The 25,698-nt window shown below is 42.0% G+C and overlaps 1 protein-coding gene across 1 annotated transcript in view; it reads left to right on the plus strand.

The window, feature by feature from the left end:
• Nucleotides 1–3,709: 3,709 nt before the first annotated feature.
• The window catches only part of Sema3e (sema domain, immunoglobulin domain (Ig), short basic domain, secreted, (semaphorin) 3E), a gene marked incomplete at its 3' end in the record, with an annotated part of 98,238 nt that continues 76,249 nt past the window's right edge, over nucleotides 3,710–25,698 (plus strand). Inside the window, 3 exon segments of the mRNA XM_013510666.1 lie at nucleotides 3,710–3,866; nucleotides 18,097–18,156; nucleotides 20,535–20,654. Of these exon segments, the coding sequence (XP_013366120.1) occupies nucleotides 3,771–3,866; nucleotides 18,097–18,156; nucleotides 20,535–20,654 (276 nt within the window).

Here is a 25,698-nt window from a genome sequence, read left to right on the forward strand (position 1 = left end):
AGGGTGAGGAGCGCAGAGGCGTCCCAGGCCTTAGGCTCCCCTGGATTGTAAACAGGCTAAAGAAAACTACCCTGTTCCTCGGGGTTGTTGTTGCTGCTGTTGTTTTTTCTTTGTTGTTGTTTTTTTTCCTGTTTGTTTTCAGCAGTGTTTGGTATCGATCCCAGGCCTTCTCATGCCTGCCAGGCAAAAGCTCTACCACTGAGCTGTGTTCCTGCCCTTCACTGGGTTTTTAAAAAAATCTATGGTATGTACTGGGGATTGTTCTAGGCAGTATGTTCATAAAAGAAAAGAAACTCCTTGCTTCTTGTTTCTGAGGCCTGTGGTGGTATTTAGCTCTACGCATCATAACACTTTTCTCCGGGAATTTCCTCTGAGGCCATGTGGATAAATCAGGCATAAGAATCCCCCAAATTCCCCACAGCAGCAACAACCAGTGGCAGATTATTTGACCAGATAATTATGGTTTATGAACACTTGTCAATGAATTGCTTAAATACTTTCATTTAGGCAAACTTAAATGTAGGAGATGTGATAGTTAGGCTTGCTCATTGGCCAAAATTCGCGCTATTGTCAAGCTGCCCAAATCGCAGGCTCAGCACCGTTCTTACAACTCCATAAAATTCCCCATATGTTGGCTTCTTTGTTGTTTACTTTTATGGCCCGTTATCTCCTTCATCTGAACAATGCAATTCTGGCAAAGAATTAAGAATGTTAGTAGTGGAAGGGAGCCTAACCTATAAGGAATTCCACCCACAGCCCAAAGAGATGCTCAAGGTTACTCAGCCAGTTTGGGTCAAAGCCCAGCCTAGAACTGGCCTCCAAGTGCTTAGTCTAAGGACTTTTGATCATGCCATACATGTCTTTCACTCTGGTTTTCATGTCTTTATAGGTAATTTGAGTGATTTTTCTTTGTAATAGTATATTCCTGTAAGATCATTATTAAAGTTCTGGACACTGACATTTTAAGATAAAAGACAATGATAATTTAAATTATTACACCATGGTAGCTTGCAGTTTTAGAAAAAAATCTAAAGGCCATAAAGATGAACATTTGCAAAGTTTGCATTAGTCTAATGCACATCTCTATTACCTCCTTTGGCTGTCTCCAAATTACACATTCACAGGTTAGGGGTGCAATGTTGTAATCTCTTAGGCCAGACTCGGTCATAGAGAGACAAGATGGGTCAGAGGACAACTAACAGATCAAAGCAAAATAAGACTGACGATTCAATCAATCATTTCTATTATTAACAAAGACCTAAAACTACCACCTTTAAAATACTAGAAATAGAATAAGCTTAGCACGAACTGGCACTTGATAAGAAGCCGAGGCTGGTGTCTGTCTCACCATGGTATGTAGAGGTATTCCAGGGATTGCATTGCAGAGCAAGCAAGGTGATCCTCCCGGTGCGACGCTAACTCATGGAGAAGCACCGCTGGGGTTGGCCTGTCTCTCATTCCAGCTCAGCTTTCAAACAAGTAGGGTCGGACAGGATCATTCCATTCTAGTGATCCTTTTGAGTACGGCGTTCATACCGCGATCCTTTCATAGATTCATTTTCCAACAAACTTTTTCTCCTAAGATTCGCACTTCAATGTTTTTGACAGCTCTATAATGTACAAACTGTTCATGTTAGCTAATGAGTGACTATTCTTTGGCCAGTTGTACCCATTCAGAAAATGATTTCATTGTACATAAAACTGGGAACTTTTCATTAACTTTTTTTTTTAAACCAGGAATTGAACTCAGGACCTTGCACGTGCCAGGCAGGCGCTTGTGCCACTGAGCTTTATCTCCAGCCCAAAACTGGGAACTTTTAACAAACTTTGACAAGAACTGGAGGAGGATATGTGACAGAGTCCACTTGCAGTGCAGATGCGGGGTCATACATTCCTGTAAAGACAAGTGTGGTGGCAGCACACAGCTTTCATTTATATTTCAGTTACATAGTGGATCCCAAAATATTTTCTTCAGCATGTGAATGCCTAGTAGGGGCAACAGTATTATTTTACCTTAAAAATTATTAAGTGGGAAAAGTTTGTCTTCTAGTACTCAAGAACCTCTAAGCTCTTTAAATCCTGCTTTCTTCATCTCCAAATGAAGCACCTGTTGTTCCTCCCATCCCACCTCAAAGCTGGTTCTCAGACTCTTTAGTGAATAGTCAAAGGGCCGAATATCATGCCTTTTCACTATTATAAGTGTGAAATAATATTCTTTAATTTTAGAGTATTGCTCATTTTAAAGTAGAGACTTAATGCCACTGTATAACTTGGGGCACCAATACTTGCAAAATAGAAATATAGACAAGTAACATGTTTTTAATAGAGAAGTGAAAGAAGCTTATATTGCCTTTTTCAGAAACAAAATGTGGAAGAGTGGGCAAAATGCTGTAAATGTGTCAAACTTCCACTTACTTACCTGAATTTTAGTGTCCTGGTCAATAAGATGCCACATTCTCTGTCAGATGCATTAGTCACTGAACTTTGGAAAAAGTGGTCATCTTCTATTTATGATCTGTAAGTGGCTTTTTCAGGAATTCCTTGGTATTTAGGGCCAAGTGTTGGAAGCTCTACTCTGTCTCAATTCCAAAGGTTCTTACATGTCATTATATCAAACTTAAGGCCTAAGCTGCCATATGCAATTATATACCTTCAGTAATTAAATATGTGTACATGAGAGGTCTGTGGGATTCTGACTTCTCCAGATTAAACGAGTCTAGCTAAAACACATAGTTCATGATTCCTGAGTTAGACATGAATGCACGAACATAAGCCAAATCACGATGGTAAAAAGCAGATCCCTCTCCAGTTTTATCAGTGACGTTCCCTGTACATTTGTTATATTAATACTCATCTCATAGACAACCTTGAGAGTTTCCAGAATCATTCAGTTTGACTTTGAATGTGAATTTCAATACCAAGATCAAGTAAGAACAGAATTTTTCTGAGCTGATGATCACTTCCAGTTAAAGGGACAAACCGTGGAGTACTGTAGATACGGCATTATGCTTTACACGAAGAAGCTTAAATGACTTTCAGAGAAGCTGTAAAGTGACCTTTCCACAAAGCCTTGCACATTAAAGATTGCCCAGGATAACTTTTTCTATATTTAAAAGCAGAATACTTGCCTTACATATTCAGTTGGATTTAAGCTTTTAAAGTCAGAAGTTCACAAAATTTTAATTTTCATACATTAAGATGTACTGCCAGTTGCACCGTACACCCAGCCCTCTGTGTCTATGGGCCAGGTCCAAAAAGGTTGTCACCTGAGGACTGTAAATGTTAAAAAAAATAGTGTCTGTGCTGAACCTGTGAGGACCTTCTCTTGCCAGTGTTCCCTGATAATAAGGCATAGCAAGTGTCTACATAGCATGTGCATTGTGTCGAGTATTACAAGTAACCTACAGATGACTGAAGTTAGGAAGGAGGTGAATATGCATAGGTTACATGGCAAACCTGTGCCATTTCATATGTGATTGCGGATCCTTGGGTTTAGCTTCGGGGTGTGTGTGTGGCTGGAAGCAATTCCTGATGGACCCTGAGGGATGGCTCCGTATGTCTAGTCTTACTGAATCATACAATGCACATGCTTCATGTGTATGATGAAATGAATGTTCCACGGGTGTACATAGAGCCATGGGAAAGGTGTTACTTAGGTGTTTGCATTTCCCATGCATTTAGTATACGTACCCTTTTGCATTTCAGAGCTCTTGGATCTGAATAGAACGTCGATCTTTCATAGCCCGCGCGGATCTCTTGATCTCCATTCGATGCTGCTGGATGAATACCAAGAACGACTCTTTGTGGGGGGCAGAGACCTTCTGTATTCTCTCAGCTTGGAGCGGATCAGTGACGGCTACAGAGAGGTACTGAGACGTCAGACTATTTCAGGAGGAAAAGGGAATTATGAGCATGTTGCTTGACTTATGTTTCCCATTGTGCTGACCACTTTAAAATTTTGAGTGATGATTGCAATAAAACATTCATTAAAGAGGAGATCACATGAGAAAAGTTTATAAATCGCCATGTAAACTTTTCTGGCAGCCACTGCACCTAAACTCCCAGATGCTCCTGAGTGGGATTTGGCATTCCCAGTGCTCTTGGCCTTTGTCACCACCCTACTGTGCTAAGCCTGGTGTCTCCGGGTGAACGACCAGCGGTCCCTCTGGCCTTTGTTGTTCTAACAGCCAAACCTGAAGAAACCTGGCCATGTGGTCGCAGTGTAGCTGCCTCCTGCGGTTCTGCTGGGGACATCACTATTTCAGACAGGTGCTCCTTCAGCCTAGTGGAGGGATGCCGGATGTTACAACAGGCAAGGGGCTGCTATTTCAGAAAGCGTTAACTGTGGGAAGGACAAAGCAATTCTAAACACTGTGGGGTTAGATTGTTCTAGACCTGTGTCAATTTTACAAGAAACATCAAGAAATATTTAGAATACATCTTGGCATACATGCATGTATGATATAATCCGCCTTCTTTATGGTTGACTTTCACATTGTATTCATCAAAATGGGTTCTGGCAGTATTTTCTGGAGTCTTTAAACACAAAACAATCATGACAAAAAGCAGCAGCTCTTGATCCTTTCCAGTTCCTGATCCCTAGAGGAAATAATTTGAGACTTGTACAGTATCTTCTCATTCTTCTGGATAGCATGCATGTCTTGGGTTGGGCGAGCACTCGGAGGTAGCGCAGATACTTAGCACGCATGCTACACTGAGCTCCATGAACTCTGCGTGCTGCTGTTTACTGACATCTTTGCTCTTGGGCAATCCCTGCTAACTCTGGGGAGGATGAGGATTTCAGCTTTGTTTTCTTGCAGTAGCACAGCTCAAATATCTGTGCACCACACTTTAGCAAGTTCTTCCAAAGATAATGATTCCAATACTTTTGGTTAAATAGTACTTATGTCTTATGTTATTGTAATTAGAAGAGTATTCTGTACCAAACCACATCATGTAAGCTTATCACATCTTTTCTTTCCTTCCCTCTTTCTGTCTCTCTTTCTGAAATATTCTTCATTCTTCTGAAGTTAAAAGTTATCCCTTTTTCCAAATTCTTGGTGATTCATAGTAGCTTCACTAATTTTGCACCAGCCTTTCTCCTGGGCATTTTGCATGTCTTTCCACACAGTGCAACGTGTCCTCCTGTCCTACTGGTGTGGAGCTTCCACATCCCTGGGACACTCCCCACCCCCACCTGTGTGGCAGCTCAGTTCCCAGGTCCCCCAGTTTTCTGGGTGTAGTCTGACGTTTTGCCGAAGTGTATCTTCTTCTAGCTTTTCAAAGGAAAACTGAAGAAATTTTTAAAACTTAAATTTTGAAAAAACTTAAAACTTTGGGTTTTGTACGTGTGCACGGTGTTATTCAGATTTCACACTAATTTATAAATGGATATATTGTAAAATTCCAGGTCAAATACCTTTAGCCTCAGATTTTTGCTGAGCATTTCTCCATTGTTTTCTGTCTCCGCTTTAGCTGCTGAGAGCTACACTGTCATTCTGAGTGCGAAGTTTTGCAGCTAACCTGTTTCTGCCACGTTACTCCTCACCCCTGCATTTAGAATCCCCCTTTAATATTTGTGCTTTAAAGCTGGCTTGTGCTTCTGTCCATGGAAGACTGACTCCTACTTCATGCCAGGACACAAGGGGCCGCTGGCCTCAGCTCTGGAAAGCACTTGTGACCTCTCTGACCTTCTTCCTTCTCTTCTTAGCTCTTTCTGAACTCAGAGAAGTTAGCCCTTCCCCGCATCATCTGACTGTGCTGCCCACTGAGTGTATGTGAAGTGTTCCTCCAGATTCCCTTCCCACCCTGGACTCTCATGTGTCTAAAGTTCTTTCTCATGAATCAGCATGCCTGGTGCCCACTCTCACCTTTCCGGAAATTGGATCTCTCCTTTTCAGTGTTTAAAGCTAGTCAACACTTGTCCACATGTTCTAGAGTTGCTAAAATGTGGCTGATAGTTCTTTGGCTTGTGTATGCCATTCTTATTTGTCTTTTAGGGAATTATACCTCTTTAATCCTCTTACTGTCATATTAATGGTTGCAGTATAGAGTAGAAACAAATCTTGTATTTCACCCTCTTTCCTTTCTAACCCTTTAATTTTATTCTGTCCATAGTTTTCTTCTGACTTCAAACACAGGCATAGCAATTGCTCCGTGTTTGTGTGCTTGCGCACGCACACATGACCTCCTTCCTGTCAGACCCAGGGGGTGATTCCTCCCCCCTCTGGATGGTCCCTCCCTTCCCAGCCTGACCGACTCTCCCTCTCCTCTCCCTTTCCCTCCCTGCCTTCCTCTCCTTTGCTTTCACAAGTGGTTACTACCCCAGATGTCGTCTTTATCCTTCCTTTGTATTTATTCCTCACAATCATTGTATCATATATGAAACTCGTCTTTATGTTAATTAGTGTTGGTATTTTTGAGCTACGTAAAAATGATAGGCAATAGTACATTGCAGTCTGTAGGATTGCGGTTTGTTTTCTATTGCTTTATTCAGTGGCATTTTTAGATTCAGTCATGTTGCTTGTACCTACAACTTATTTGCTTTTAATGGCAGAACAGTAAATCAGCAGAATAACTGTGGCGTTGAGGCTCAAATCGCGGCTCTGTGAGTATAACAGTGGGCAAATTCCGTAACCTCTTTGACTATAAAATTTAGTTAAGTTTTGTAAAGGGCCCACTAGTGTGATTGAGAGGCAATAAGAACTAAGTACAAGTCCTTGTTTTTCACTTTGATTTCTGGGTAGTGTCTCCCATCATAAACACAACACAATGTGTCCAGCTCTTCGGGAGATAAGAGAGTGAACAGGCTGGTAGGAAGAGTATGCTGCTGGGGACATCGCTCCTGAGGACAGACACACCCATAGAAGGGCTGGGAGTCACATGGTATCTCAGGCCTGTGACCAGCTGTGGTGAGCAGCTGCCACGTGGACGGCAGAGCTGGAGAACTGGCATCAGAGGCGTGGCGGGTCTTGGCAGAAGAGCCAGGCCTGGAAACAGCAAGGGTTGGGTGTTGGCTGGCAGGTGATGGTGGATGAATCATCTTTGTGAGGAGAGGACAATAATAAAAAGAAATGTTCAATTACAGAGGAGGCAAAGACAGAGGACGATAGCAGATGACTCAGCGGAGGCGGGTGGCAGGGGATGTGGTTATGACCACATGAACTTCAAAGGAATTACAGTTTTATTTTTGCTATTGTACTTTATTTTATTGCATAGGCAGGTTTTCGAGAGAAGGAAAGTTAGTGTCAGAGAGGCAGAAGAATCAAGTACAGTGTTCCTCTCACCTGCGGGCTGAGCGTGAGAAGGCCACCGCCCCTGGAGACGCTGGTGGAGAAACCCTTGTCCCAAGGATCATCCGCCTTGAATCAGCGGAGGCCAGAGGAGCAAAGGCGCAAACGTCGGGGTTAAAGGCGGTCGCTGGTGGATCCCAGGGGATTCATAGAAGCAAACCGGGCACCCAGCAGGGTGGAGTGGGATGGGGCTCCGGAGCCCTAGGGGTGCGGGTCCCCTGCTGACGCTGAGCTGGGGTGAGGTCAGGATGCCCGGGGAGGCTGCAGCCAGCAGGGAAGCCGTGACAGCTGGACCCTGACATCGCTGTGGGAAGATGAGCAGCCTTCCCGTTCACTTCATTTGGGGAGCTGAAGCCGTCCGGCCCGCTGGTCTGCCCTCTCCCTTCGCACATGCCTGCTTCTGTGGGACATTTTCTTTGTCCTCCCCCAATGACCCCGAGGCCTCCCTCTCCCCTGTGAGACCCCGCCTTCCGCTGTGCTCTCAGCCCACTCTGCACCTCTCCGCGGGGTTGGTCACCGCCCCCTTCTGAGATTATCATTTCCTCTGTCTCTCTCTACAGAATCAACAGCCAGTAGGGTTTTGCGTACGGGGTCTTAACATTTTGTGAATCATGTATCTTTCTGGCTTTCTGGCAAAACCCAAGGATGTGTAGAGGAAAACTACAAGACTATAGAATTAAATATGGAAATAAAATTGTGAAGCTATAAATATCTTGAAATATAGCTTTCATGGTATGATAAATAGCAATTTGTTATAGGGTAACATGTAGCTTTTTTCTGGCATATTCAATAATAACTTCTTAAAACAGATGTGTAAATCCTATGATTTCAAATTAATTATGATAATGACATTTCGAGATAAGTGTAGGAACTTTAAAGTAAAATAAAAGTATCTGTTATTTTTCTTGGTTATGAAGCTATAGTTACTATTAATTCTGCTGCAGTTTGTTTTCTATACTTATATGACGGAAAGGATAAATTTGTTAGTGTGAGTAATGCTGTAATTTTGTCTGATTTCTGAGTTAGTTCATCCCACGAATTACTTTTTTCAGTTAAGAATTCTTGGAAGGTAAAAACAAAATTCTAAATTTCTTAGTAAAAATCAGAATGAATTTCTCAGGTTGGCAGAGAGAGGTCTTCCTTACCTGCTCTGGTACTTTCCAGGCTCCTAGTACTGTTCCCAGTACTGCTCCAGGCGCACAGTACCTGCTCTTTCGCAGCGAGCCAGTCCTACCGCTCCCCTTCCCCGGACTCCTGCTGGGCCTGCAGCCCGGATAAAGCCCTTGCTTTTCCCCTGCAGCGAGGTCTGCCGGAAGTCCGCCGGCCTTTCCCCTCCAGTCTGTTTGGCTCTCCTTCTGTCTGGCGCAGGACGGCCCCTTCTGAGTAGGCGCTGGGTCTCTCTCACCTGGAAAGGCCAGGCGCTAGGAGAGCACAGGGGGCCTGCGGTGGATCCCAGCGTCGCCCAGTGCATCTGTTCGCTTCACTGTCTGCCCTCTCCCCCGGATTTATTGCCAGAGCCTCTTTCAGAGGAGTCACTTGGATTTCTTCTGGGTTGCTTTGTTTGCCTTCTCCTTGCCCCACTGCTCCCCTTGTCACCACTTGCCCATTTTCCTCTGGGAACAGAGGGGATTCTCTTTTACAGCGTGGCAGTAATTTCTCCCTCGGCTGCGCTGTAGGGAGCAAACAAGGCTGCTGTAAATAGCCTCTGTGCCTTGGCCGCGGCCCTAGAATTAAGTGAGCAGTAAGGATTGATGCCTCCCAAACCAGCCCCAGTGATGGGTGTGCACCCTGGACTGTGAATGTGTCGGTACAGATTCTGGGAAATGCTGATCCTCTCACGCGGTGCTAAGGGAGCAGTTGTTTTATTTATGTTAAATAAAGTTTTATTGATATACACACACAATGTTGACTTTTCCCACACAACTTTGAAATAGATAATAACCTATCATTTAAGAGGCATAGTGTGTTATATTCTAGTATTTTTAGGAATTGTTTTGTTTTGTAGATTATGTAACTCATTGCATTTCAAAGACAATATAATTATACAATGAAATTCTGCTCTATCCTGTCACATTTATAAAATATCCTTGAACTTCACTAAGAAATCCTACTCTTCACTCTAAAACTTCCAATTTTATAATTCCCTTTGCTTTGTTTAATGTAAGAGCTCCTACCCCTTCCCAAAGAGGGTAGCTTTCCAACTGTCAGTCTTTCAAATCCCAAGATATGAGACTTACATATAGAACTCCATCTCATCAGTAAGAACTATTCTTACATGTAAACTTTTTTCCCTTTTCTTTCTTTAAAGCCTTCTGGAGCAAGAGGAGCTTTGGCAGAGCCAGAGGAAAATATTATCTGGTGATTTTTTTTTTTTTTTTTTGAGACAGGATGTGAGCAGGTAGTTCAGATCAGCCTTAAACTCACAATGTAGCCCAGGCAGCCCTTGAATTCACAGGAATCCTCCTGCCTCAGCTCCCAAGTGCTGGCATGAAAGGGGTGCTCCACCAGGCTTGGTGTTGGGTGAGGAAAATTAAAGCATCTTTTTGATCATCACATGACGATATCGGCATATGAAGTGTGCATAGATGGTTGGAAAGGGGAAGGAGGAACATTCCAGTGGACACTTTCCTTTCATTGCCCGTGGCTCAGCGGGCCTCTGTGTCTTCTGTAGATACCTGCTTAGGATGAACTTCCAACTTCTCTACTTCTCAACACAGGGATTCAGGGGCATCAAGATTAAAACATCTTCTGGGTTCTTTCTGTTAAAATAGTCCTCATAACATTTCCTTTCTCTGGGGCTGGGGATTTAGCTCAGCGGCATAGCGCCTGCCTGGCAAGTGCAAGGTTGTGAGTTTGATTCCCGGTACCGGAAAACAAACAAACAAACAAACAAAAAAACATTTCCTTTCACTTACTACACAATTTTGAAATTATACTCAATACTGGTATTGAGGAAGAACTTCCAGTCTGGATGATTTGAAAAGATATGCGTATATTTCTTTTATTCACTAAACCACAATTGATTTACCCATCTTGAAGTATGAAGGTACAGCAGAGACCAATATTTTGTTATGTTATCATTAGATCTTCTGATTGGCAGACTCCCACTGAGCAGAAATAAATTTTATTTTAATACTGATGAATGGTTGTTTGAACTTCAAAATTAATTAAAATTTTTAAGAGGTAAACAAATAATTTATAGAACACTCCGAATATGTTACCTATATCAAACTTTGGAGTAAGGAAAGCCAAAACAATGCAAAAGAGAAGTAACTGCTAAATATGCTGACTTTTTTTAGATTAACACAGTATTTACACAATTGTTCTATAATTCAAACATTTCTATAAGCAAAATTACCAAAACATTTTCTTCAAGGATTTAAAATATTAATAATGTGAATAGTATTAAAGGTAGTAATTGAAATAGTATGTTAACTAGAGAACTTAAATTTGTATTAGTATTACCCAAAATAGAATCTTCTGGATATCAGATATGGTAAAGTTTTTATATGCAGAACCTAAGAAATTTGAAAACATATTTTATTATCTTGTATATTTTTGGAAAACTTTATTTCCTTGTTCATATTTTTCACATTCAAATTTACCATAATGAAGTGTTAGATATGGTAAATTTGTCTGTGCTTTTTTACTGTCCAGAAATTTTGCCTCAATCTTTCTTTTTTTTTTTGTTTTTCTCCGGTACCGGGAACCGAACTCACGACCTTGCGCTTGCCAGGCAGGCGCTTTTGCCGCTGAGCTAAATCCCCAGCCCCTTGCCTCAATCTTTCTGATCAACATTCCATTTCTAGAATAAAGTATAGGTGACTGTTACTTTTTTTTAAACTCAACTTAAAGATCCAATGTGTTAATTATATTTTCCATGTTATATTAACTTATTTTATTTGGTTTTTTTGTTGTTGTTGTTGTTTTCTGGTACCAGGAATTGAACTCACAACCTTGCACTTGCCAGGCAGGCGCTGTGCCACTGAGCTACATCCCCAGCCCCTATGTTAACTTATTCTAATTCACATGTATTGTAAGGCCTGTTGAAAAGTAACAGAATGCAATGGCACAGAACCCAGATTCTGTAGTGAGATCACCTAGACTTTCATCCTACTCTAACACTTGCATGAAGAGTTGTGTAAGACACCTTATTTCACCCCTCTGCTTTTCACTTTCTCAGCTCTAAAAGGGAGACACCCAGAGCACCTTGCTCTTAGCTTTTCTTAGATGATTAGGTGAGGTATTAAGTGCCTAGAACAGGGCCTTAAACAGTGATCAACTGTGTTGAAATACTTGACTCAACTACCTGATTCTGATATGTTGCCATAGGGTGTTGGGGCTATTTAACTAGTTTCCAGAAATATATGTTAGGATATAAACTCTGCAGAAATGAATAAATTGATCCACACTGCACAATATTTATAATAAAAGAGATTTACAGATCCACATACGCATTGGCATTACAATTTGAAGGGTCAGGTCTCTGGTTCTTCCTACTCCCCTCCTGTCTGTGCATGTGGAAGAATCGACTGACCTCTGAAATCAGATCTACTTTCTAGAAAGCAGCAGCACTAGCTCAAGCTGTACAAACTTGTTTTCCTTTTCCATTCCATTAGGACATCAGATGCGGGCTGTTTTACTCATCTAAGCTTCATCTTATGAGAACTCCGAGGATATCCCATATTGAGTAACAAACTTATTTTAGAAAACCTTGCTGAATGGTTTTTCTTTAAGTTTCTAAATTTTAGCTTGTGTTTAGATTCTTGCTCCTATACTTTTAAGAAAAAGTTGTAATAGTTAATTTAGATGTCTCTAGATATGATAGATAATTCCCTTACTAAAAATATCTGTATTTTTCTCATTTATTCAAATTTACTATATCAAAGGTGAAAAACTCTTGTATAATAAAATTTAATTTTTTGGTAAGTGGGAGAAATGCATTAAAATATAATTTACATATGAATGTGAGGTGGTTTTTCACATTCATGATAAAAAATGAGTAAATTTTATCTGTAAAAAAGGGACATTCATTCCATCAGTACTGTTTGTGTTGTTAAAGTATCGTTCAAGTTTAAACGCTCTGGAGAGTAAACATTTCAAGGGCTGACTTTGTGCATAGGCCCTAAAATTATTCTTCCGACATAGAAACTTCTAGAATAATGAGTCATTATATGAAATGTGAACGCATAAACAGTAAAACTGGTAATGAATATGAGGTTAAAGACTACAATTTATAAATCATTAGGATTATTTTAATGTGCCATATTCAGCATGAGTATTCTGCACTTAATGATATTTTAAGTTTGTATAATTAGAATGCACATTGAGGAGCCCTGGCACTATACAAAGATATAAAACACAGAAAGAAAAATCAAATTATAAACAACCATTTTCATTAGAATAATAAAAGTAGGAAAGTAATAGTAGATGAAATTTAATGTGGATACAGTCCCTTAAATATATTCTTCAAAGATTGATTATTTTAAGTAGTTATTTTATTTTATTTTTTAAATAAAAAACAAAATTATAGATAGTTAAATTATTCCCTCATTCATTTGTTTCTGCTTTCATAAATCTAAGTGTTGAAATATCTCGTAATAATAAGCTGTTAAATTCTTAATCCTGGCATAATTATGAAACTCAATAGGGAGTCCAGAAAAGACTACTTTGTAATTTTATCTATGTTTTGTCTTATTTTCTCCTTTGAGACAAGTAAGAATTGCAAATGGCCTGTTAATGTGCCCTGGAACAATTAAGTTATATTATAGGGATGTTGTGATAAAATGAAGTGTATTTAACCTTTTGCTTTTTGTACCTTTTTTGTTACAGAGAATTTGGAAATAACATTACACCCTGTTGTTTAACTGCCTTTAAAAATGTGGTATGCAGAGCAAATAGCTTAATTTTATGGGGTTTTGTAGATGCGAAACTCTGGAACAGAACCAAAAGACACCCCGAGTGCCAAAACAAATGAGGAAAATCACTCCCCTTTCTAGCCTGGCAGAACATTTATACACGATAGCTTAAAAAAACATAACTTTCCATTTCCAGTGTGGCCTTTCTTTATGATACTTTACCACCTGAGCTCATGTTTGGCTTCAGTCCTGGGCCTGTTAAACTCTGTTAAAAAATAAAAGTAACAACAACAACAAACCCAATCAAGCAATGGAAATTTAGCAAAATTTTCCCATATATTGGATTTTACTCTGCTGAATCTCATCATTTAATTCTTTCCTCTCTCCTCCACATTTGCCCAAGGTGATCAGATCAACACCCTACCTGCCTGAAGTGAGACTACCAGTCTTTTAAAACTTTGATTATTATCGGCATCCTAAGTATTTCTGTCCTGATTAAGCTGGAAATACTTACTGATTTGTTTGATACTCCTTACATGTTCATGCTAATGAATCTAATCTTTCAAACTTTCCTACTCCGAGTGTCTTTGGTAGATGTTGACTTTGCAAAGAATGTGATAAGGCGCACAGACGGTGCAATCCAGTCAGCTCTCCGGGAGTAAGCAGGCTGCCTGAAGCTCTGGTCTGAGAGGCCTGAGAGGCCTGAGTAGCACACAGAAATTTGTCACTGCTTTGCCCTCTTATGTTACAGTCTAACAAGAGCGAAAATTAAGCACACAAGTCACTGCAGTCTTAGAGAAAATAAGAACACTAAGTCCTAGAGAAAAGGAGAGAGAAATGCTAACTATGGAAAATAGATCAAGAAGGGCTTTGTGGTGAAACCCTTCAAAAAATGGGTTCATCTGCAAGGGTAACTTCATCCTTCTTGGAGCCATTGCCATTATTAGGTTTGCTGCCAGGAACGAGGCATATTCTGACAGTCCTAGAAAAGCCATTTATCGTCTTCACCATCACACGATGTATTATCGTTCGCTCATGTCAAAATCTGTGAAGGGCCTAAGATTCTGCCTCATATTTAAGATAAGTTGACCTGTCTCAACCTCGTAGGTGCTGTCAGAGGATGTTAGTGTCCCGGGGCAGAGACAAAGGACTCTATTGCTCAGGCACAGTGGGTGGCGAGAGCTTCAGGTTTCCATTAGCCTTCCAGCCTCCCCGTCCCATGTGTGCAGCGGGACGGCAGCTCAGGAGAAGCTGCACATGGGCGGACATGTGTGGCATTGGAGGGGCTGCTGGCTTACGCGGTGACTAAGCCAGTGTGTCCATGCTTTGACCAGAGGGAGACATTAGAGTTTTATTCTGGCCAAGAAATAAATCTTCCGTTTTCCCTGGAGAGAGCATCTGTCTTTATATTTCCAAACTATTTGAAAAGAGAGTCTGAAACAAAAGTCACCCAAAGAAGTGTAGAAATGCCGGAGAGAATTTTCCTGCAAACAGCACACGGACTCAGTCCTGGAAACAGTCATTAGAGAAGAATTTAAAGTATAGGATGTGATGTTCTGGAAACACAGCCTAAAGAAGTTACCATTTTATATATTAATAAAAATGGATAAGAATGGATGCTAATATATTTTAAAAAGAAAATCCCTGCAACTTACAATATTTTAAGAATCAATGAATTATTCTTCATAATGGAAGAGGTGTTCTCTACTTTGTGCATATTGGAGCATGAATTAATTATGAAAATCTTTCCAAGGACACACAATCCTAAAATAAATTTGTATTTTGACTTTATACACACATATGTATGGAAAGTCTCTCTATATTTATCTACTCTAACATATGCATTTGAATAATTTATGCATTCCAGGGAAGGCATAATTCCCAAACCAACTTGAATCTTTAGGTAGAACGATGGGTCTTAGAAATAAATCATCTAAGAAATTCCATCATCCAGCGTAATAATGTCTATCCGAACAATCACAGGCCCCATGAAGGTTACCATCCGGCAGCGGCATTGCAGGGTCCTGGCCGTGGGACAGAGCTGGTGATGCTTTGGGCTCCAGCACCTCCGCACCCGTCCTGAGATCCACACATCTATTTAGTGTCATCCCCAAGCCATATCCTGTCCCCGAGGCACAGGCTGCTAAGGCTGAGGTCCTGTACTTCAGGGTTCTATGTGTGAGCTTTACGTTTTTTTAAAGCATATTTTCTGTCCAGTTTTTCCTTGCCTGTAATGTAAAAATCTAATACGCCTTCACTTCAAATGTGTGTGCTGTGCCGGGAGCCAGAGAACACCGACGCTGAGCGCTGTTAGCAGGAATCACGCCGGGGCTCGGAGCAGTGCTTTAGATGGAGGAGGCAAACCACAGGATACTTGCTGTTAGGGTAAAAAACCTAATCATGCAATAGTTGCCGTAATAACGGCATTGCCGCCACTTTTATAATTCTTAGTATTCCTCAGGCTTCAGGGCTTGGGCTTGACTGTGTCCCGTCTGAGTTACGTGATGGGCCTTTCTACTCTGAAATACAATGGCCTGACCTGTTATTTTATGAGACACAACTTTAGGGGAAAAAAAGGAACTTTTTTTTTTTTCAGTACCGGGAATTGAACTCACAACCTCGCACTTGCCAGGCAGGCGCTGTGCCGCTGAGCTAAATCCCCAGCCCCCAAAAAGTAACTTTTGAACATTCTTAGGATTCAAACATGTGTGTCAGACTTTGTGAATGAAATACCTACAGGGAGGAGACAACTTCCAGGCGAAAGGACAGCCTATCCCCTTGGAAAAAGTCTTTACCTGTTCAAGCCAGAGGAATACTGACTGCCACATGAGCATGCGCAGACCCAGGGTGGCTTGTAAAGCACCTTAAGGAGGAAGAGAGCATGTGTCATGGCCTCTGAGAGCTCCATGCTACCTAGATGGGAAATTTCTACTCCATCACCAAAATCTTAACTTGACAATGGTAACTGCTTGCAAAGGGAAGAGAACCAAGGAATTTGTGAGGTTGACTGGCTTCATTAGAGGTAATAAGGAAAAATAAATATATAAGGGGTTCTGGTGGGGACCAGCATTCCCTCAAGATAGAGTCGTCAGGGTTGAGCAGCATTACCACGAGGACACCATGAGGCTGCCTGGGAGTCTGAGCGTGGCACAGGCAGGAGCATGGTGGAGCTTTTCCAAGGTGGTGGGAGGGGGACAGATCCTGAAAATGTGGGGTGAAGATTAACGGAAAGCTGACCCTCTGGAGGCCTGGGAACCTCCGGGAACACACCAGTTGCCCCTCTTACTCACATGGACGACACTGTTTAGTTCACTGATAGACCTACTGCTCCGTGGACCTACCTACAGGTTTGCACAGACAAAAGTGCATTTTCTAAAAAAGAAGCTTCCTTGATAATACCATCCTTTTGACAAAGTTGTGCTAAGGATGATATTTGATATTGTATTTTAAAAGCTCAGCACAAACATTCCAAAGTTGATCATGGCAAGTGCGGGTAGGGGCTAGAGGATGGCTGGTACGGACAGGCTGTTCCAGTATTGCATCCACAGAGGCATAGACACCCAGGGATTCTGCCCCTGGCTATCCGTACCGGTGTTGCTCACATGCAGATCCTAAGGGGCCTGTGGAGAAATCAGGGCCTCGTCTTTGGGAAAGTTGGTGAGAAAATGTGGGAGATCCACACCCTGGATGTCAAAGCAATTAGAAACAACGGACTCCATGGGCTCATAGACTCTTGAGCACGCTCAGAAACCAAATTTGTCATCACAAAAAAGAGAAAAGTTGCAAAATCCAACATCTTTTACATAAGCTAGAAATATACGCACAAAGCAGACCCTATACACGTTGTAAGAATATAGGTGAACAATGAAAAAATACCCAGCAGCAAGGTGTAAGGTGACTTTCCAGTAAGATGTAAATATGATGCAGAAGGTGGGAAGGGGATGAATCAGTGATGGCGAACCTCCTAGAGCTTCCAGTGATAACAAGTAGCTTGCTGTGGCCCGTGTGCCGTAGGTTTGCCACTACTGGGATGAAACGCTGAAATAGGAGAGGGATGTTTCAGGACCAATGACGATGAGAGAAGACTGGAGCAGTAGAGCAAGTTCAATCCTCTGAACACAAAACAAAAGAAAGAAAAGAATAAATGTACTAACAGAGTTTCTGGAAGAAAGTACGACTGGTTCTATAGTTCAAGCAAAAAATAAAGCGGGAAAAAGAATCTAAGAAAAGACCATGATAAAGAAAACAATGTTTCAAAAATAAATTAGTTAGCATTTAGAAATATATGGAACAATTATGCACTCATTTCTGTGGTCCTGGCAAAGTGTTAGACACCGTTAGAGAAGAAAAAGAAGCATATGGTATATTCTCCCTCTTTGAGAAACAGGCAACAAACGTGAAATGCAATGAAAACTTCGGAAAGCCAGTTGGAAACTGGTAACAGTGCTTTGCATGATAACGCAGTGTGTAGCCTAGTGCACGTAGGGCAGTGCTTTGCAAGCACAACTCCAGGGCCACCCTCCCTTTAATCCTTTCCTGCCCCGGACTTTATGGAGCCTGCCCCACTCCAGGTGGGGAAAATGCAGAAACTGCCCAAGAAGGAGCTGGCTGTGGAGGAGCAGACAGCCGGCTTGGTTCTGAGGAAGCCTGCGAGGGCGGGCGGGTGGGGAAGGCCTGAGTGCAGTGTGGCCGCTCTGCGGATCGGAGCAGGCAGGGAGCCGCTAGGACATTAACGAAATAAGAAGGTTCAGCATGAAGCAATAGTTCACAGATGAGTTTCTCAATTATGCAAATAATTATGCAAACCAGCAAAAGTCTTATTGTATCTTCCCAGAAAATAGCACAAAATGGAAATCCATGAAATTGTAGAAGAAAGTGAATCGGTTTTTTAGTGCGATTTATTTTTATATGCTGTTGCCATAATAGTCCATTATCTTCTGTTCCAGATTCACTGGCCCAGTACAGAACTAAAAATAGAAGAATGCATAATGAAAGGGAAGGACGCAGTAAGTATTGCTCATTGTCAACTCCACAAATACCAATTATATTCCCGCCCGGCCACAAAGAACTTTTATTTGTTATGAAAAAGAACTTTTATTTGTTATCAAAGAGCATATCTGCAGTTTAGTTCATCAGGAAAAGTATAAACATATATGTTTACTGAATATATGAGTGTATGAAATTAGCTTCAGTGCAGGCTTGCAGGAAAACAGTTGCCATCCAGATCTGGGATTTTGTTTTGTTTTGATAATCTTGGATTTATAAATTCCTTATGCTAAGGCTGATTTGCAGTACAGCTGGAAAAACTATAGTATCATTATTTTTAATTTGAGGAAAGTGTAGACACATTGTGAGATTTACCTTCACTTTGATTAGTAAAGCAGAAACAAGAAATGGAAGGAGAGAGACATGAAGTTTGAGGAGGGACAGAGGTGAAGAACATGCATTTGGGGTCTTCCTGGCTCTGGGCAGCGGGCCTGTCTCGGTGGCTTCCACTAGTTGTGGGAGTGAGAGAGGCTGTGATGGGGCAGCCCTGGTGCCCTGGGGGACAGGAGCCAGAGGACCCGCCAGGCCATGGATGGTAGCTGTGAGACACATCTCCAAGGAAGGCTACAAATCTCCCTGTGAAAGTCAACTTACCCTTTATCTACTAAGAAAAAAAGCCACGCGAATGACTAATCCACATTACACCAAGTCCTGTTCTCTGTGGCACCTGCATCAGAGCCAGCAATGAGCCCACCGTTCCTGTGGCCCGATCCCGGTGTGGTGCTGACTAATGGAACATCCTCTCGGCACTGTCAGTCTAAACTTGATGGAGCCAACATGTGGCCCAGCTAGCTCACTTCCAGGTGTGACAGTGTGTCCACCGAGGAAAAGCAGGTGCCCTGCAGAGTGAGGACAGAATGTCCACCACGCCTGACAATCAGATTCTACCACTCCATAGTCACCCACGCAGGGTTACGGAGAGGGAAATGAACACTTGATTGCCCTGGACTAGTGTGTTCCTTACGCTTGCCCAGGCACGGCACTCTGTCGGTCCATCTAGAGCCGTACATCCCTCAGGTTTGCTGTCCTAGCACTGCTACGGGAGAGACTTTATGTGCTGAAGTCGCAGGCTGTCCGTGCAGAACATTATATGTGCAGAATGTTAACGTGTATTCTTTTCAAAGCAGTAATGGCATTAACAGAATTTAGTATTTCACCCATAATTTATGTTTTTAATTTTAATTTTATTAGTACACATTTATAGTACACAGTGGTTGTATTCATCATGGGCAGTACAAAAAGCAAAACAAAATATAAGAGGGAGCCGGGAGAGACATTTTGCAAGTGGGAGGGATCAAGCGACGGAGGAAGAGGGGAGCGAGGGGAGGGAAGGCTACCTAAAAGAATGAAGGTGTGTCAGGATTCATTCTGAATAAAATAGCAATACCAGCTTGACAAAAGGTATTTGCTACAGTAATTCAGCCAAGATGGTTTTGAAGCTATTTTAAATCTTTTCTTTCATTCAGAAAACTGACACTAACACGCACCTTGTCATAGGGTATTAAAAGTTGCCGAGTGTGTTGTGTGTGTGTTAGAGCGTGGACTTGATTATGGCTTCGAGAAACTGATGTGTGAGCTGATGTGTAACAGCATGAGGCCAGTATGCCGCAGTCTGTTTTGTGTGTAGAGTTTTATAGACCACAACCACGCTGTACTCTTCCGAGGACCTCTGGCTACAGCAAGGGGCGAGTGGTGGCAGCAGAGGCCAGTTCGCCCACCAAACAAAACACACATTCAGTCCGATCCTTTATGGAAGAGTTCGTTGGGCCTCGGGCTGTGCTTTCATAGCACTTATAATCTTACAATGAAATGTTATTTAGGTTGGATTTCTTTCTATTCACTTGAAAATTCTCTCTGAAATTAGTAAAGCCCTACAGTCTGCCTACACTTCCTTATGAATAATAAAGCTACACTAATTATTGGTTTTCTGACTTTGTGCTGATTCACTGTTTACACTGTACTGAAAAAACAACAGCATTGGGAATAACTTAATTACACAAAGGAACACATTGCTATGCGAATCTGCGAGCTTGAATACGTTTCTGAGCAGTGCTTTGCTGACTCCACCGTTGGGATGTTGAATATGTGAAAAGATTCACTCCATTACAAAACGGAACTCGCACCTCACTGCCAACTGAAGTGCACGCGACAGTCCCCCAGTTCCTTCTCCTCAGTCCTTGTCTTCCTCCTGCCTGCCCCTCCCTCTTTCTCCCTCCACCCGGAGAGACCTGTGGGAAAACATGGGATCTCCAACATGAAGGAAAACAAAATCGAAAAGCGTCAGCGCCTAACTAACGTGTTACCCTAACCAGCGTCTTCCCTTTGGATCCTGCTCTAGAGCGAGTGTGCGAATTTCGTTCGTGTTTTGCATCACTACAACAGGACCCACCTCCTGGCGTGTGGTACCGGAGCCTTCGACCCGCTGTGTGCCTTCATTCGAGTTGGTTATCAGCTGGAGGTAAGACAGATGCATTCACTGTTATGAGTAAAGGTGATAGTCGCACAGGTTCACTTTAAAGGAAAGGTGGTGCCATTTTTTCCCAAAAAATAACAGAAATACTTGGGATACATTGATTTAGTTTGCTTGAGACAAAGAAATTATTTCTGACCCTTTAAACCCTGTCAGTTATAAATCTGTGAACTAATTCTCTATATATTTATTCAGCAATTTTATTTGCTTAATTTGTTCACTTAAAAATTTTTATTTACATAGAACAGTTCTCCTACTATATATATTTATTAATTTATCCACCAAACAAACTGGAATCTATGGGACTAGAGAAAGATATAATTCATATAAGTAAAATACTGCATATGATATTTTACGTAGGACATGCAAGGAGACTTCTGACTCTATGATTACTTTCTCCCAGCCCAGCAAGGTGGGGAGCACAGGAGGGTTATGGATTTCAAATGCACTGAAGGTGAATGTTAGTGGGAGAAGCTGTTCACCGCTTTCCCTGTGACTCACAAAGTTATACAGTAATATAGGCAGATTCCAAGAGAATTCTGCACCTATCCCATAGTTACTGATCGAAGATCAGTCACAGCTGTTCCTACAAGCTGGCCAGTCGCATTCACAGCACTATGGTATGTGCCTCTGAAGCACTTTCTATCACAGTTGCCCCAGAAGTCTATGAAACAATATTCTGATACCAAATGGTGACCTGTCACTTAGTCAGAAAGTGCAACGCTCCATTAGAAGGGGCAGAGACAGAATAGAGATCTAGACACCTATCGCCAAGTGCCTAGACTCGTGATACTTATACCCTCTTTAGAAAAGGGTAGCAGTGACTGAAAAATATGTTTAGCAACTGAAGATAGGGAACAACATTCATTTTACCAGTAAAATATCATTTCTGATATACTCTTTAACTCAACTGCAAGCATCATTACGAATATCGACATACCTAATAGTGGAAGTACCCAGGGAGGGCCCCGGATTGGGCTTTTGCAGCTGTTAGTCATCCTCACAGGCAGGATGTTCAATGAACAATTTCATCTGCTAGTTTACCACCTGTAATTGTAAGTTAAAGTACTATACATAAGTACATCACAATATATTTGCCGAATCATTTTAGAGAAATGATGCAGATAATGTAATAGAACTCTAGACAGATATGTAGAAGGCAAGTCAGGCAAAGTGTATATGTGTATATACAAGTAGACATACACAAAGTTAGAACATGTATAATCTCATGGTACACATCTGCTAGCAACAAATTCTGTTTTTATCTATTTCAAAACGTGTTTGTTGCTTCTTTATTTTTTCAGAAGTATTTTCTTTGGATATAGAATTCTGGCTTAATAGTTCTTTTTATTTTTCCATTTATCTTTTAGCATTTTAAAAAAACTTTATTATCTTCTAACCTCTTTGTAATGTGAGTTAATATTTCATTTATAATGATATTATCCTGTTAGTAATTATTTCATCTTTCAAGATTTTACCTTAAGCTTGGCTTTTTAGAATTTTTCCTATAGTATATCTTAGAGATGATGGAGGAGATTATATTAGAATATTGATATTCTTGGATGCATGCATTTATATTTTTCTAACTTTTTGTTATTTCTTATTTAAATAATATTTCTGCTTTCATTTTCTTCAGGAATTTATGTGTATACATGCACACACACACACATATATATATAGATATACATATATGTTAATTCTCTAGGCCTTGTCCCATAGAGTAATAAAACTCAGTTTATTTCTGTTTAAACTTTGTCCCTGCTTTTTTTTTGGTCTTTTTGAGACAGGGTCTTGCTATGCAGTTCAGGTTGGTCCTGAGCTCACTTTGTAGCCCAGGTTGGTCTTGAACTCGAAATGATCCTCCTGCCTCAACCTCCCAAGTGCTGGGATTATAGGCATGTGCCACCACACCTGGATTCTGCTTTTCAAATTGTATAAGTTCTACTGGTTTATTTTCAAATATACTTTCTTTTTTGACTTTCTCAAAATGCTGTTATACTCATCCCATTAACATTCCATGCCAGTTGTATGGAACTTTATGTTCTATAACTTTCCTTTTTTATATTGTCTCTTTCTACACTGAATATCCTCCCATAGTTTCATTCATTATGATTATATTTTCCTTTAAGTCTTTGAATGCGTTTTTAACCATGCTGCAAAGTCTTTACATGCTAATTTTGACTTTTGCATCCTCTTAAGATTGGTTTATCTTGACTGATTTTTCCTTGACTAAAGGTTTTGTTTCTGCTTCTTTGCATGCATAATAATTTCACAGTATACTGAACATTATCAATCACATACTCTCAGCATCCTATTGTATTATCTTTTGAAGAGAGTTGACTTTTGTTCTGGAAAGTAGTTTACCTGGCTGGGCTGAAACCTCCAGCTCCCTTGCCATGGAGAGATTTCTGGCCTTCTTGGTGCGCCTGCTCCTTTAGCTCTGACATCAGTCAAGAATTCAGGAGATAATTTACATCTGGGTTTCAGGGAACCTACCTCGGTTTCTAGAGATCACCCTTCATTTTTCAGCTGAAAATCTGTGTATGCAGACTTTCAGTCTGGTTTATGATGTTCAAGCCAGTAAGTTGTCAGCTTCTACTTGAGTTCTGGTCATTTCTGCCACGTAAACTGGGGAAACTCACAGGTCTGTACTTAACTAACCTCCACTGCCCTCAAACAGCTGTGAAAAGGGGCTTTTTAAAACTTAATTTAATCACCATCCATGAGCAATTACTTCAACAGAAGCTGCACTATAACTAAAATTAAAACATTACGTTATGTAATTCAACTCCATATGCATGATACTGAATATTTTATCTCATAATTATCTGAGTATTAAATATGAATGAAATATTGAATCACGTCAGAATACATGAATATTATGGATCAAATCATTCTAATATTAAAATAATATTTGTACACAATTGTCTTATTCAAATATGATTGAAATAATATCTCTTATTCATCTAAATACAAAATGATACAGTTTGAGAAAAATTTTGTATATACAGTAAGAGGAACTGTGTCCCTAAAATAATAAAGGCAGTAAGAGGTTTATTCAAAACACATCATTTGGGGATTTGCTGTAACTTTCTACAAGGGAATGGAAAGTTGCAGGTCAGATAGACAGGGATATATTTTGATAAAGGAAGTTAGAGGTCCTGACGTCTGTGGTGGGGCCGCAGGTGCTTGTCTCCCTGGGTGGAGAACCGCGGGAAATAAAGCTGTGAAGGGGTCTCATGCTAGATTGGTGCAGGCGGCTCGTTCTCCAGGCAGCGCGCAAGAGATGGAGCAGCTTCGCGCATGCTTCACAGAGGTGACGCTGGTCCTGTTCAGGACGGATCCAAGCTGGGGGAGATGAAGAGGCTTCCGGGAAGCAGTGACAGGAGGCTTCCTGAGCCATCACCAGGGTTCAGCAAGTGTTACTGAACAGCAAAGTAGGGGAAGCGTGGAGCCAAGTGAGAAGCCGCCCAGTAGAAGTCACGTAACCACTTTTCTCAGACACTCCAGAGGAACAGGAATGAGAACAATTCTGCTTGTATGTCGTGTTGATAGGGCAGAAGTGCAGCCTTTACAGCAAGAGGGGCTATGACGCAGAGAAGGTGTCCGTGAAGACATGGCGAGTGCTGGGTGTTTCCCCGGGTCCGCGTTTTCGTTTCCCTGCAGTTATTTGCAGAATTGAGCCTGCAGCCCGGAGAGGTGCAATCAGAACAGACGGGCTTCTTGGGCTCCCGGGGCGGAGGGATGGCCTCCTTGAAGGAATCTCTCCTCTGCCTTACCATGTCTCTCACCTCTCCTGTCTACCTTTCACTTTCTCACCGTAACTGGGAGAAGGCATCACGTGGATGTCCGCAGTGTCCTCGGAGACCCAGTGTGAACAGAAGAGCAGACTGAGCCTCCGTATGACGGGGTTAGTGCAAATGCCGCCTCATCCTTGTACGAGGGAAACTGCTTCAAGGGGATATCACTAATGCTACAGAGACGCAGCTTCGGTAAGGGATGGTCGATTAGATTCGAAAAGCAGCGACTGAACACCCACGTGAGGATGTTGCATCTATGTAAGCGAGGGATAAAACAGTTAAGGGCAGGAAATACGAGGAAGGGGCAGGGCTGACGGCAAACGTGAGGACCACAGCGCTCTGTGTGGGGCTCCTGTGGACACTGTTGCCGTAGGTGCTGGGTAAGGTCTGGTTCTGCATATCTAGCTGATCCCTCTGTTTTTATGGGATAGGGGAATGAAGAGTAAAACCTACGCTTTTATTCCTATTCTCACAAAAGTCTTTATAACTTTTAACAGCAAAAGTATACAAATATGAAGTGTTACATAAAATACAAGATTGTATGTCACTTCAGTTGCTCATACCTGAAAGAAAATGGAAATTATACGGTGCATGCAGAGGTTCATACAGCAAAACGCAGAGGTTGCAGTGTGTGACGTAAATTTGTAGAGCACTAAAAAGGAGTCCATTGTTCCCAGCCTGCCCCTTAGAGCGCGTGGCTGGCGACGGCCCAGCCGGTTATCCTCAGTCAGTTTTCTAAGCTGCATAGCAGAGGACCCTCGAGGCTGGGCCTTGCCGCACCACGGGTTTGTCACCCGGACCTGCCAGGGGCTGCAGGCCGAGCTGCTCCGTGAGTTCCACGCGCAAGGCTGGGAGAAGGTGTGGCCCTGGCTGCAATCTGTCTAGAGCCCTGGTCACACTGTGCTGTTGCCAGAGGTGTTCCCGTCAGTTGCAGGCTGAGGCCTGCATGCCCTTGACGCCCCTCAGCCAGGCTGCCCTCAGCTCCAGAAAGCTGAGGGACACACAGTGCTCTTCTCCAGGGCCGGCAGGAGACGCCCTGAGTGGGAAGGAATTGCCTCCCAGACAGTCCTGAGAAAGGAGGGCCCATCCCCGTGATGTACGAAGGACCAGCACCCACGGGAAGCTGCCGGTTCTCACAGGTCCACAGGGAGGACCTCGGGCCAGGAACCCACAGCTGGGAGTGGGAATCTCGACCACCACTGGCTGCATCTCCTGTTCAAGTCCCACGTCTT

Source organism: Chinchilla lanigera, unplaced genomic scaffold, assembly GCF_000276665.1.
Source record: "Chinchilla lanigera isolate Chin_1 unplaced genomic scaffold, ChiLan1.0 scaffold00009, whole genome shotgun sequence".
Lineage (NCBI taxonomy): Eukaryota > Metazoa > Chordata > Mammalia > Rodentia > Chinchillidae > Chinchilla > Chinchilla lanigera.